The sequence below is a fragment of the Calidris pugnax genome, unplaced genomic scaffold (genome assembly GCF_001431845.1).
Source record: "Calidris pugnax isolate Ruff unplaced genomic scaffold, ASM143184v1 scaffold5, whole genome shotgun sequence".
In the NCBI taxonomy this organism is placed as follows: domain Eukaryota; kingdom Metazoa; phylum Chordata; class Aves; order Charadriiformes; family Scolopacidae; genus Calidris; species Calidris pugnax.
In genome coordinates, this window is record NW_015090814.1 from 3606062 (window position 1) to 3621440 (window position 15379).

Genomic DNA, 15379 nt, shown 5'->3' on the forward strand with positions numbered 1-15379 from the left:
GACTTGAGAAAAAATTCTCTCAGGATCTAGCCTGTGACTTCTTATAAACTTCAGATTTTGCACTCCAACATTTCTGTACATGGTCATTTTTTTTTTCTAAACTCCTCGGTCAACCTTATAAATCATATATTACATCTGTGATGGTGGGTGCTATAACAATGAACTGTAGCAGAAGTGGAATACAGATTTAAGTCCCATGATGGATTAATACTGTATGTGTTTTTTCTCCAGATTTCTCCGAGTTACTCTAAAATGCAAGCCTTTTCTTACTTAGCCCTTTAATCTGGACTTTAGGTGCCTTTGTTGGAAAGTTATTTTGGGTGTGCTTTTCAAATGCATCTTCAGAGTTGGACCCAACCAGCAATAGGCATCTCCTCAGTTCCATAACACAGTTAATTTCAATGATTGAAACCTTAACTCTAACTCCAAAAAAGGGCTGTGTGCTGGCCTTATCTCTTAAACATCCTTTTTTTTTTTTTCCCCATTTTGTATCACCATCATTTCCTAGAGCTATTCCCATCATACCAAGACTTCAGTCTTCACTGGCCATTATAGTTTATTCTGTTTCCTGTTTATATGTGCAGAATATACAAGAAGATAGCACTCCGTTTTCTTGTATGCTTTTTCATTGTCTTACTGTCGCTTTTACTGCCAGACCAAAGTTTTGCTACATGTAATTAACTTATTCATCAACTTTGCATAATATGTGCAGTTCAGGCAAATACAGCAGATAATGCATTTCAGAGGAGCCATAGTGGTCACATTAGTAGGAAATGAGTAGTAAATCCATTGCCAGAAAATGTCATGAGAAGCCAAATAAAAGTACTTGTTATGGGTATAACTTATGCAGGGGATAGATTTTTAAGAAACCTCTTTGCCTCCCAAATTTCGTTAATTGTTGTTATGCAGCATTGCCTGTAATGTTAAAAGACAACTGATTATCAGGCTTAAGCTTTAATTATAAATGATGACAAGTAAGGGGTTATCTTAGTTGTCTTATTTCATAACCCACTGCTCTTGTTTTTATTATCTTAGATTCTTGAAGCACTGGCAAAAAGCGATGAACACTTTGTGCAGAATTGCAACAGCCTCAGTTCCTTAAATGAAGTGATCCCCACCGAGCTTCAAAGTAAATTCAGTGTCATTTGCAGTGAGAAAATCGAGCACATCTACCGAAGAATCTCCAGTTATAAAAAGGTATGACCGGCATGTCCTAAGCATGGTGATACTTGTCTTTTAAGGGAAAACTAGAGGAATGTGGTGCAGTTTGAATCACTCTTCAAAATGTCTATTGCAATGACAAAAATATGGCAGAAAGTTTAGCTATTTTGGGGTGGGAATGCCTAAACTGAGTAATTGTATAAATGGTTTTCAAACCGTGCTCTTTATTATCCCTTTTTTAGGCACTGGATAGATCGTATTCTTTCTTGTTTGCTGTGTTCAGTTGTAGATACAATCAACTGCATATTTCCCACAAAAGGCCCAGCATTCTTGTAAATGCCTTAAATCAATACTCTGGTGAATTTGCAGATGTTAACCAAAAATGATGCAATAACAGCAGAATTGTTTTTTTTCCTTCTAGTGCATCTTAATTTTAAATACCAAATTGTTACCCTTTTATTCATCTTTTATGCCCTTCAAATTGGTATGACTTTTTCTAGCATGACTATTAATAGTAATGGCTCTGTAAATTGTTAGATTAAGTTGGGTTAATAAAACATTATAGCAGGGGAAAAAAGGAGAAGGTACTGACTTTCATACACTTGAGATCTAAACTAATGAGATGTGAATGAATAAATAACCCAGAGTATGACCTCTAGCTGCTGTATTTCTCTATAGTTGTATTTAGCTAAGCAGGGCATAAATGAATCATCCATTTGCCAATTTGTTAATACAAACTTATTTTCTTATCCTGGCCTCTGGTTCCTCCCCCATACAAGTTGATTCTTGGGAGTTTGGAAATAGTTTGATGAAGGTCCAAAATGGCTACACAGAACTGGCTCTGCCCCTTCTTATCTCAGTTGGAGATCTGAGTTGTGACATTTACAAACTGGCCTCTTCTGATAGCTAATAGGCAAAAAAATTGAAAAGATAAAGAAAGAGAAGGAAAAAAGAATCATAGAATTGTCTAGGTTGGAAGGGACCTTTGATATCATCTAGTCCAACCATCAGAGGACTCAATGTAGAAGAGGCTCAATGTAGAAGCTCCACACACTTCTAAAAGTTGCATGGAAATGAACAGATAATGTTCTCTTGTGTTTCGAGGAAAAACTAAGGAAAAACTGTAGCTTCAGTAGGATGAAGCCCAAAAAGAGGCTTTCCAAAGGCTTTTCAGGGTGCTTTCTGGCAAGAAATGGAGTAAACTGAGGATTCACAGAAGGAGATATCAAAAGGATTCTGATACTGCATTACCAAACATCCGATTTCTCCGTTGTTTGCCTGAATTACAGGCCTCTGTTTTTTCAAAATTGATTCAAAATCAAAATAGCTTTTTTAAAAAAAACAAATTCATTAGTTTTAACATTAATAATAGTGCACTTAAAGTTCAAGTAACATGTAGGTGGTTACTTTCCTGTAGCCAAAAAATTTGAGCATGATGTACAGTCTTTTAACAGGAGGTCAAGACAACGAATGGAATTTTTTTGTGTTGTGCTGGATATGAAATGAAGAGCCTCAGAGAAGTTTTCATAGTGCTTATACTGTCTAGAAGCAGATATTGCTGATACAAACTGTACTTTTAAGCTCATCTGCTCAAAAATCAGTAGATTCACAGTTACAGCTTTTAATGACAATTAGTAACGCAACGAATTTCAGGAACAGATATGTCATTTTCTTGGCAAGGTAAAGGTAACCATAGTTACAGCAGGCTTTGGGAGCGCCTGAGCCCGGCTTGGCTCCTGGTTTCACTGCGAAAGTTCGAATTCTATAAATAGAAACTCTGTAGATTTCTGCAGTTCCTACTATTATTATTATCAGAACATTTTGCTCATAATAGACCTCGGGTCTGGTGCCATGAGTCCCAGATGTTTCTCAACACATATATGAAAAGAATTTTGGGCCTGACTTATGACCTGATTAAATCGTAGCCAGGCATTTGGTCTCTCTGGAGCAGGATGTGTGGGAGATTGAGATGTGAAATATGTACTGCTTGCAGGAACATTTTCATTGCTGAATGTCCTTAGTGCCCTTCTTAACTGTTTGTACATTCTTCAGCCTTCGAACAATTCCATAATTGGATTTCTTGTAACCTTCCAGATCTTGCTCTGATATAAAGATTTAAATGTAATTAATCAGTCAAATGTTCATCAGGCTGAAGCAATGTGACACCAAAATAAACAGAAATTTAAATCCCAGCACAACCCCCTGTTATTACTCGGAGGGGACATACTTCTGTTCAACTGAAGTGCTAGTCAAAACTTGACTGATTGGATTTGTACTGACATTTATTAGGGAAGGAACTTTGCAAGGTAAGTTTGCAAATATTCTTATGCATGAGCTGTGCTCCATAGCGGAGCTAGGGCTGTGCAATATTTTGACTGGAGAGATACTGTGATTAAAATACTAGGGACTTGGAACTGATTATGTCTTTTCCAGAAAAAATTCTCCCCTAAAAACAAACAGCACTGGAAAGGACACATTTTGACAAAAATCCTACTTGTGACTGACAAATCTCTTTTCCAATAGGAGATCTTTATCTCATGACTTTTATAATTCTGAAGCAGGTGTATTTTCTAAGTGTCCAAATTTAGTACAGTTCTGTCCTAGCCATTTTGGGTTGATAAGTATAAGCATGTTCAAGAGTATGCACAAATTTCAGGTGTTACAGTGAAGGAGTCTTGGCTAAGCACCATATTAGAATTAGACCATAAAACAGAGGAGAAAAAAATGTTCATTATTGCTGAGCTGATATATGGGGGAGAGAGGGGAAAAAATATTTATTATTGCTGAGCTGATATATGGGGGAGAGAAGATATGGTGGACTAGCTAAGTCTGTAAAATACAGTGTTCGCGATTCTAATGTTCATCAGCTTCACAGAATCACTATGCAATTTTTATGCTCTAATGTTCATCAGCTTCACAGAATCACTAAAAATCACAGAATGGTTGAGGTTGGTAAGGACCTCTGGAGGTCTTGTCCAACCTCTCTGCTCAAGAAGGGCCACCTAGAGCCAGTTGACCAGGACTATGTTGAGATGGCTTTTGAATATCTCCGAGAATGGAGATCTGACAACTTCTCTGGGCAACCTGTGCAAGTACTTAGTCATCCTCACAGTAAATAGTTTCCTGATGTTCATAGAGAACCTCTGTTTTTCAGTTTGTGCCCGTTGCCTCTTGTCCTGTCACTGGGCACTGTTGAAAAGAGCCTGGCTCTGTCTTCTTTGCTCCCTCCCTTCAGGTATTTCCATAAATTGATGAGATCCCCTTGATCCTTCTCTTCTCCAGGCTGGACAGTCACCATTTTCTCAGACTTTCCTCATAGAAGAGGTGCTCCAGTCCCTTAACCATCTTCGTGGCCCTTAGCTAGACTCTCTCCAGAATGCCCATGTCTCTCCATTTCTGGTGAGCCCAGAACTAGACCCAGTACTCCTGGTGTGGCCTCACCAGTGCTGAGTAGAAGAGCAGGATCACCTCCCTCTATCTGCTGGCAACACTCTTAATGTAGCACAGGAAACCATTAGGGGAGGACTTCATCCTTCCTGAATATGAAATTCATAATACATAACTTCCAGTTCTGTCTTTATCATAGCTTCAGGCAAAATCTTCATAAATTTTTGCAAACATTGACTTGAAAACATCTGTGTCAGCAGGTGTTTATAAATGTCATATGCAGTACAGCACTGGATCATAGAGCATTTCCAGACTTTCTCCCCAGATAGACACTGTTAATATTTTATTATGTTGCAAGGAAAAAAATCTCTCTCCCTGTTACAAGGCTATTTACATTCATAAAATGTATCATTTACTTCAAAAACCAATCCCTCAAAAATATAAAATGAAAAATATTTTTTCTTTCGCTTGTAGAGGAAGAGGGAAATTGTGAAGTCAAAGCATCTGATGTTCACGATGCCTGAAATATTTTAAACTTTTCATTTTCTAGTCAGGTACACAAGTTTTCTCAGGCAGGTGCTGACACATCAAAAGCTTTTAATCAAAATTTTGTTTTCTTTCTCACTTCTAGTTTTCAAGAGTATTAAAAAACAGGGCTTGGCCTACCTTCAAACAAGCGAAGTCAAAGATTTCTCCACTTCACAGCAGTGATTTCTGTCCAACCAATTGCCATATCAATGTGATGGAAGTGTCTTACCCTAAAACCTCAACTTCCCTTGGTAGTGCTTTTGGTGTGCAGTTAGACAGCAGAAAACATTCTTCGCATGAAAAAGAAAATAAAAACACTGATCAAGGTAAGTCAGTTGAACTTGAAAGAACTATTTTCAGTGCTTCTGATATAGAGCCTTAAAAGGTAACTGGTTTAGGTTTGTGTCCCAAATATTAAAATGAAGGACAAGCCTTTATGAAATCCCCCTAGTTTCAATACTCAGGTTTATTTTAAAGCATAAAAAAGGCTATTCGTTATTTTACTATAACTCTTTCCTTAAATAGCTTGACCTTGATATGGAAAATTAAATGCAAGATTAAATAAATGCATGAAGTTTTAAGCAGGAAAAATATTTGTATTTTACTGAGGTTAGAATTTATCTTGAAAAAAATAAATAATGATGTAACCTCTTTGGATTATTCCCAGGTAAACTGAGTCCCATGATTTATGTCCAGCACACCATTACTACTATGGCTGCCCCTTCAGGACAGTCTCTTGGCCAGCAAGAGGGCCATGGTCTGAGGTACCTCTTAAAAGAAGAAGATTTAGAAACACAAGACGTCTATCAAAAATTGCTGTTCAAATTACAAGCTGCACTGAAAGAGGTGGAAAGCTGTGTCTGTCAAATAGACGAGTAAGTAAATGTTCCCATCTGGACTTGCCTTTATTTTTCCTGTTGAAGATGCCAATGAATCTGGGTATCATTTTTGTGTAGTGTGGGATCAATGTTGACTTCAGATAGAATTGAGATAAGGCGAAGAATTTAAGTGTAGGTAATAATATATTTTGTTCTTTTTCCCAGGATCCCTGATTTTTTCCCACTTTCGTTTGTAGCTTTTCTCTAAAATGTGGAAATGCTAATTATTTGGAGGCTGAAATATGAGACCCGCATCATCTAAAATTTCACTAGGAGTGGAAACAAAGGGCAGAGTTATAAAAACAGCTTTAATTTAATTCTTCAGGTATTGCTGAATAGTCCCGAAGATTAGTTTGTAAGCAAAGCATTTTTGACTGATAGAAAAATTATTAATTTATTAGAAAGTGGCCTTAATGAAGAGCTCTGGATCTAGGGAGAGCTGCTACTGTGTGATTACGACACTAGGCTTGAATGTGGGAGACCTAAAGTCTCATCACAGTTTGTTCTAATTCAGGACAAGGATTTAAATCTTGCTTTTCCAGTTGTGAGGTAAGTGGGTTGACTGCTGGGCCATTTGCTGACTTGGGATAAGGATGAAGAAGCATGATAGGTCTTTCAGTTTTGAAAGATCCCATACGTAATGCAAAAGTCAGAAATTACTCCTTTTGAAAATATAAACAATGTAATTTTTTGAGTTTAAAAGCTAATCTTTTGTGATTGGAAACTCACGTTTGGAAAAGTGATATAACATTGCTTCTCCTATTATTTTGAAAGTTGTACAGTGTTTTGACCTTTCATAGCTATTTCTGAGTAGGATGTTTTGTACTATTCTAATAGCAATATAATGTAATAATTACACAGTGTAAGTAATTGTATTACATACTGTAATAGCAGTGAAAGTAAGAATGGCCTGAAATTTTTCTAAGCATGTAGTTTTTTCTGTTCCTTTAAGTAGTTCTGCTAATTATGCTGAAGGTGAAGTCAGTTAATTACATTTAAGATAATTTCAGTGCTTGGATGCACTTAAAAAGAGTCTATAAAGCCTGTGTTGTCAGTCTTCCTCGAGGAAGTCAGAGAATTATATTTGGAAGTTCAGTCAATATTTCAGGAAGTTCTGGTTGCCAGTCTGCCTCACCTTTCCTTTCCACTCCCTTGAGCTGGGGATGCAAAACCACGGGAATTTCTGAGGCTTTTTTCATAGCCCTGTATGTATAAATACACACATCTGTATTGTGTGTGCAGTTACACACATACATACACACACATACACATTTTGTGAGTCACGTGGTTGTGAAAGTAATCACTAGCGTTCATTTTTTTTCCTTTCATAAATTTCCTCCACACTGACCTTGTAGCAGATCTTGTGTGAGGTGCAATTTATTATGGAAGGTGTAATTTATTTAGCAAATTTTACCTTTTGCTGTTTTTAAAACTGAGACTTTTCATGCTTTATTCCTCGCGGTCTTTGAGTGGGCTGCGAGTTTCTAATTATGGTGAAATACAGGAAACAGGACAGTCAAGGGACCTACTTTAAAAGCACTGACCAGGAAAGAAGGAACCTGGGCCTATCTGGGTGTGAGCAGTTCAGCAGTACCTGCTGTATTATATTAGAATGTAGTTACAGCTACTAATTAACTCTTGAGAGAAAAGTTAGGGCTACTGAGAAACAAAAGATAGAGTATATAAGATAGTATAGTCAAACAGCTGTGCTTTAATTAGAAATATTCATACATCAGTAGCTAGGGATATATGCTTAAACAGACCAATCCTTGAACTTTTTTACAAAGTCTGTAGAACTTCAGTTTTCTGTTATGACATGGGCAACAATAAAATTGCTAATCATAATAAGCAATTCAGTAAGCGATCCTCAATGTTATAAGTTTCTCAGGACAGAAAATAGGAGCACAGTGTCACAATGCTAAATTGTTGATTGATGCTAATTATTGATTGATGAAAAAAAATGGGCTACTGAATGACTTTTTGGTACCCTTTATAATAGTACTGTTGAAAAAGTTGTTGCTCTTTTGTGTTAATAGATGTCTCTGCTCTGTGCTGAGGTGAGCAGTGGTCTCTCTCTCAGCCCCCATAATCTTGTGACAGTGTTACCATAGAATCATAGAATGGTTTGGGTTGGAAGGGACCTTAAAGATCATCGAGTTCCAACCCCGCTGCCAGATACCCACCACTGATGCTAGATGTTATACAGAAATAAGTCCAGGTTGTCTTCTGTATGGTGACCCTGCTGTGTTCTTGCTTCACATGCACTCAAGTGTCCTCCCACGATCCCAGATGTTTTTTGGAAAGATGGTCTGTTGGGAGTATAGAAGAGGCTTGAACATTTTCCAAGCTGCAGGGAGAGAGGAAAAGGCAGAGCAGCTCACACGTTGCATAGGTTTCTTGTTGCTGCCTGTGGCTATGCATTTTTAATGCTGTGATTGACCATAGCAGATTTTGTTTGTTTCTGTCATATTTTTAGGATTGTGTTGATTTTGGTTACATTCAGGATTAATTCCGCATGTGAGAATTTTTTTTGCGTGAGATTTAAATTTCTCTGTTTCATGGAAACATTTTTTCCTTGAGATTTAAATTTCTCTGTTTCATGGAAACTTTATTCATAGTTACAGGCTCTGTAGTGGATAGTTACTACTTATTCATGTATTTCTCGTATGAGATAGATATCTAAGATGATTTTGTTTTGGGTAGACCCATCTCTAAAGAAAATATAAAGTGCATGTGCTGTGTTTAAGAAGGGTTTTTTGGCATCCAGGTTTGGGTTTATGTGTTTCAGACTCCCTGAATTGGGTTTCTAAGAGCACTTCAGTGACCATAGGAACTACCAGCTCCAGAACTCTATTATCCAAAGTTCCAGTTTTCGTTCATGGTAGTGCAGCAAAAAAATTTTCCTTAGAAAAAAGAGCCTGCCTGCTGAGAGAAAGTGAAAAGCTCCCTTAGGAAAAGCTCCAGCTACCTTCATCAGTCTTTTACTGAGATCTTGGCAGCGGTGACTAAACAGTCACATAAAAGAAGAGGATATAATAGTCTGTCTGTGTCTTGACAAATAATTACTCAGGGGAGGATATTTTCAGGAGCTGAAATTGCAGTTCATTATGCTTGTTTTTCACTTCTGATATTTTCTTGCGACAACAAAATCCACAAGAACTTACCAGAATGGATCTGCCCAAAGCCTATTTTTGTTTTCCTAGAAATGGATGATAACGGGAAAACAAGAGAACGCAAAAGTATAGGTTAATCCTTGTCCTTATCTCATCTCATTTTCCAGCAGGCAGTGTTACAAGGTCTACTTGGAATGGAGTTTTTGATTTAAGGGCACTGTTAGAATCATCTGCCATGAATTTGTCCAATCCCTTTTTGAACCCCTTTTGTATTTTTGTATTCAGAAAATAAGTTTTACAAGTACAAAGAACTAAGCTCTACATTTTCTTAACACATTTATCTTATGACATGTTCAAGAACATGTAGCAAGTAGATTGAAACTGAATACTGCTGTAAAATATGGTGACCATCTTTCTTCCTGTCCATGTAGAATCCTGCTAACCAATGGCTTATGTGATAGGGAAGAACTGAGTTGATTTCACACCGATGAAGTGTTAAGTCATCATGTAGCCCAAAAGATGTCTCTCTAGTGGATGCATGGGTTTAAAGTCCAGTAAAATCATACCTTTTGTGTAGTTTTTCTATATTTCAGTTACAGTTCAGGTCAGTACCTTCTCCTATATGTAGGATAAATATGTGTCTGTCTATCACTTGTTAGCTCTTAGAGAAATTTATGCAGGATCAATGAAAAGATATGCTAAAAAGCTTTTCTTATCATCCTTGTTTCCCTAAAGTTAATGTCAAACCTCATATTAACATCTAATCAGGTCATTATTTCAATGAGACCAAGCTTGATATACCATCTGAGGTATTTATTCATTGCTTTATAGTCAACAGAGAGCATTATAGGATAATCTACCCTACGGTGTTTCCAAAGTATATGCTTTCTTAATTTCTTGCTTAAAACTCTGTCCATTCTTGCAAGTGAGGAAATTATTTTTAGATACTCAAAAACATTGTAGTTGAAAATGGAGTTGAACACATTATCTGTGTTTTGTATGCAAAAGGTCACTGCTCTGAGTCCAGAAACTTCAACTTTCAAGAAAAGCTTAGGATCGGGTTGTTTTCTGGTAGAATATTATTTGTCAAAAGAGTAGAGAAATGGGTAGCTCAGTACTGATGTTAACTGTAACTGAACACACTTAATTTTGTTAGGATTAAGCATGAATTACTTTAATTGGCCCAGCCCCACAAAATTAAGATCGAGCTCTAAACCACTGAAAATCAGAATTCCTCCCTTGCATAATGTAACAATGCTAATACATGAAATAAGAGTAAATGAAGGAATTCTGAATGCTACCCTTCAATAACAATTAGGGCAGCATTTTTTTTTTTCATGTAAGATATGCATCTCCCATAGATTCCCTTCAGAAATAAGAATTTTGTGTAACAAAAAGATCTAACTTATGTTTGCATCCTGCCATGTATCTAGAAGAAGGTTTGCCAGTTGACCATTCAGACACCTCCTACAATAAAACTCTGCTGCTATATCTAAGTACTTGACAGGGAAAATAAGCTTAATTCAGCATGTTCTGTTTTCAGGTAGTTAGAAGGTAAGTTCTGCAAGAGAAATGCTGCCTTTCAAACCCAAATACTAGCTTGAAAATGTCATTCTAATGGAGTGTTTGAGTAATAGGAACTAAAGGACAGTTGCCCATTATAGCTGTTCTGATCTTGAAACTAAATTAGAACATCTCAATATGACTTAATCACCCAAGAATACGAATCTTTTCCTTCCAATATTTGTGCATATTCTAAATGTCTGCAGTGTTCTCTCTTCTTGACTGGATGTCACTTTTGTGCTCGTTGCAGAAGCTTGTAGATTAATCATCACTTTTACTAGTGATAGTAGCTTTGACACTTTGAGTGTCAGGAAATACACAGATATGTTAATAAAGATTCTTAAAATGCCTTAGTAAAATAGCTTGTGATGCAGGCTGGTGTGTCTGGTACAGTAGTAATTGAAAAAATATAGGCTTTTCACAGAGATACAGTTTCTTTGGCTTGTTTTCTTGATTTTTGCTGAGAAGGGCAGGGTTGTTGCTTACAAATAGTTATATTAATACAAAATTTGACCCCAAGTGTTCAAGAATGTGCTGTATTTCTTCCCCAGCCGGAGTCATTGCTTTCACACAAGATTGAGTATTTAGTAATGCTAATGGGTTTCACTGTTACACATTTTAACAGCAGAATGTGTCACTTCCTTCCCTTGTTTCAAACAGACATGAAGCGAATTTAGTTGTTCTCTCCATATATTATAGAATAAAAGTTGGAGAACATTGACAAGAAATGCTATCTTTTTGTAGCTCACTTTTGGAAAAACATAAATTTATCTTAATCTTTTCCTTTTTTTCTTTTTTTTGTGTCTCACAGCCTTCTTTCTTCAATAACATATTCTCCCAAATCAGAACGTAAAACACCTGAGCCTTTAATGCCAACAGACAGTGATAATGAAAAGGGGGAAAGGAATGGGAAGAAAGTCTGTTTCAGTGTGACAGGTGATGAACAAGAAGATTCTGGTCACGATACCATCAGCAACAGGGATTCTTACAGGTAACTTTACTAATAACATTTTCATTTCTCAACTCACTCAAACCTGTGGGTTCGTAGACTGTCAAGTGGCTATGAGGAATAGCAGAGTATAATGAATCTGACATTTCTAATAGAGGAATAACTAGCATCAAGATGTGTTATGAAATTTGTAAAATAAACTCTTTTATGCGTACAGATTGGTTATTAGATTTCAGTATCCCTAACCTTTACAGGATATCATAGCCAGAGCTGTAAGGCTTTACTTTAGATTACTCATCTCATAAAAAACAAAAATAATTTCTTTTATTATGCACCCAAACAACAAAACAAATATTTGCCATGGAAAGCAAGGTGCCAGAGCTACCACTCTTGCTGATCTAAAGAAAAAAATTAACAGTTTCTCAACATGTATTTCTCACCTTCTTCTATTCTAAATATTGTAGCATCACCTCATCTCTAGACTTCATAATGCATCACATTTACTGTGAATTAAAATACAAAGAATTTTGAAAAGGAAGCAGTAATTAAAGCAAGCATAGGTCTTTCAAAGATCATCTTCTGGGGCTTAGAGAGAATTGGTTAACTACACGATATAAAATCTAAATTAAAATTTTAGCTGCAAGTAAAATAAGGGTTCATTATTTGTTCATTATCTTGGTTCATTATTATGCTCAGAAAGTAGAATCTCAGTAGGGTCATCATTTTTCTACAGAACCCTGCATTGCTGAGATCTCTTTCATAAGCTAATATTTGATTACTGCAGCGTGGTAAATGGGATCTCTTTGTCAGAGTAGAAACAGAAATATATGTGTAAGTTTGAACAAAACTAAATGTAGAGATAATTCTCAGAGATTAAGTCCATCCTGTTCTAACTGTGGCAAACACACAAGCAAAGTGCTGTTCCGGCTGAAGCACGTTTTGGGGGTTCCTACGTGTCCATGATGTGTCGACCAACTGTGCAGGACCTGCTCCAGTGTCCTGCGCTTGCTCCAGTTGGGAAGTCCCCCAGTTGGCACGAGACCTGGATGTGTAGAAAAGGTGTGACTTAAGATATAGGTGTCTCTTCATTTAAAATATTCTCTTTATTCTGATTCCAATCATTTATAGTCCGTTGTGGCTGTTTAGGAATGATAAAGTCTAGGGTTCCATATGCAGAATAATCATAAAATCTGCCAGTTCCGACCAGTTGTTGAAGTGAGATTGGAATTTTTTGTTTATTTGCTTAAATAATTACTATAGGCAATACTTAAAATCTCCAGATCACGTAATGCCAGTGTGGTTATTATTAGAACTAGTAGGCTGATTTCAGCTGTTAGAATGCTCTCATTCTTTGTTGTAGGGTCTCATTCTAAACCTTGCAATACAACGTAATAAAAATGCAGAATGATGGAGCTAATCTGTTTCTAATTTCCTTGTGTTTTATTTTCTCATGCTTTGCACAATCTAGTTTTAAATAACCTTCGTCTTCCCTTTGGAGACTTTAATAAGTGAATAGAGTTAGTTAGAAAACATTCTTAATATCCAGCCAGAAATTCTTAATACTCCCTGGGACTGCTCACCCTCTGTTAGGAACATGTTGTTACTGATGTCTTTTCATCTACTTAATGGATATGATTGTAATTATATCATATTGCTTCATTTAAAAGTTTTCCCCATTCATTTACCTAGTTGGCTACAGGTCCAAAATATATGCCTTAGCCAGGAAATGTAAGTCAGGATGCTAAAACCAATAAAAGATCACTTCTGTATTTACAAAAATAAAGAAAACAAATAGGGAGCAGATGGGTATGTGTATAACTGCAGCATTATATATAAAATATAGATATATGTATCTTGGTGAATGGGTACACCCGACTCACAAAGCCAAAATCAGATCATTATATAAAAATACCCTTTAGGTACATTTCTACGTTATCCTATATTCACTTGGGTTTTTAAGACTCCCTCTGCTGGATAATTACTTCAGCATTTCCTGCCTTGAAACTAAATGATCTTCATGTGGCTAAATAACTCTGAAGACTTTGAATTCAGATTTGTATTCATAGGAATTTTAGGACAGAAGGCGATGTGTTACTCTGTTGATGCTGCATAAGTAGGTATGCTCTCCACCTAGTTCCTGTACAGAACAATTTATTTTTGAGAGAAAAGAACAGGGAAAAAAACCAACCCAGGACTTTAATCCCCAAATCTCCTTACTAGACCAGCGTAGATGACATTTTATATGCATTGAAGTATCCACTGAAGTCACAGATGTAAATGGGTGTACATCTCTAACAAAATGAACAGCTGGAAGAGATGGGATCATAAACTGTCTTTTGGCTGGCAGGGAAAAACAGTTTGCAATTTGAGTTTTGATGTTACCCTAGTGGATCAAATCTCTTCTAAACCCATTACAGACTCTAGTTTGCAAGTCATAAACCAGACTATATTGTCATTTATATTAGTTGTGGACTAGGAGTACAGAAATTAAGTGTGAAATTACTAAAACATTTGAGGCCACAGTTTCAAAAACTGTCACTCGTGTAAGAAAAGTTGGTTGTTTTGCACTGAAAGTGTGTGTTATCATTCTGCAAGTACTTGTTCACGTGCAAGGTGAAGGGAGACAATTGAATCATATACCTTGAAAATCTGGTCCTCTAAGTGCTACTAGGATTGCAAATTATATGATAGCCTGAGTATAGAGATTTTATTGTTGATAAAGGTTTGTACAGCCTATCTCATCATTAAATTTAAAAGGGGAAAACTTTGATACAGAGCCGGCGTTAAAGGACATGACTTTTATATAATATATTTATTATTTTTTCCTTTTGCTTTTTTTTTTTTCCAAGTGATTGCAACAGCAATAGGAACTCCATTGCCTCATTCACCAGCATTTGCAGCAGTCAGTGCAGTTCTTACTTTCACAGCGATGAAATGGACTCAGGTACGTTTAGAAGAGTCAGCTGTGAATCTGTCTTCTGTGCATTTTATTGTGTTTTATTCTTTTCACTGGCAGTCTTGTTGGTTTTGTTTTAAAAATTACATCCTGCTTGGTAGTGGAAGTGTTACCGTTTTGCTAGGGCTGCACTGGGAGTCCTAAATGTAAAAGAGATGTTCCAGCATCCCTGTAAATAGACTGAATTGGTTAGAGCTCTCAGAATCACTGCTTTTCCCCTCTGTCGTGCCTTTGCCTTGGTGGTAGGATAACGTTGCAGAGAGCAAGGAGCATTTTAGGTGAGTGTGGGACGTGCTCCCAGCCTGTGTCAGTGCCCAGACGGCGGGACACGGCTGCGTGTGTTTGCAGGAAGGAATGTGAGACCACATAGCAGCACATTTCTTGTTTATGCCATGACAAATTGGATTTAAATAAATGCAGCTGCTAATAGGAATGGGATGGGATTTAACTGCATGGGGTACAAGGTCAGATGCTCAGGGACTAACAGGAAAAAATATTTGCGCCAAGCTGGGAGTTTATCATTTGGGAATGATTTAGGAAAAGAAAGAACTGGGCATATTAGTTGAATATAAGCTACTTAATGAGAAGAAATTCTTTGCTGTGAGGGTGGTGAGACACTGGAAGAGGTTGCCCAGAGAAGCTGTGGCTGCCCCATCCCTGGAGGGGTTCAAGGCCAGGCTGGATGGGGCTTGGAGCAACCTGGTCTGGTGGGAGGTGTCCCTGCCCAGGGCAGGGGGTTGGAACTGGATGATCTTTAAGGTTCCTTCCAATCCAAACCATCCCATGGTTCTATGATTCTGTGACATGGCCATAAAGAAGGCAAATTTTATAGCTGTTTGTACCA

At 37.1% G+C, this 15379-nt stretch overlaps 1 protein-coding gene across 1 annotated transcript in view; it reads left to right on the forward strand.

The window, feature by feature from the left end:
- The window catches only part of PREX2 (phosphatidylinositol-3,4,5-trisphosphate-dependent Rac exchange factor 2), a 218188-nt gene that overhangs the window by 112735 nt on the left and 90074 nt on the right, over positions 1-15379 (forward strand). Inside the window, exons 23-27 of the mRNA XM_014939649.1 lie at positions 1036-1197; positions 5180-5402; positions 5744-5951; positions 11442-11621; positions 14429-14523. Of these exons, the coding sequence (XP_014795135.1) occupies positions 1036-1197; positions 5180-5402; positions 5744-5951; positions 11442-11621; positions 14429-14523 (868 nt within the window). The remainder of the gene's footprint in view (positions 1-1035; positions 1198-5179; positions 5403-5743; positions 5952-11441; positions 11622-14428; positions 14524-15379) is intronic.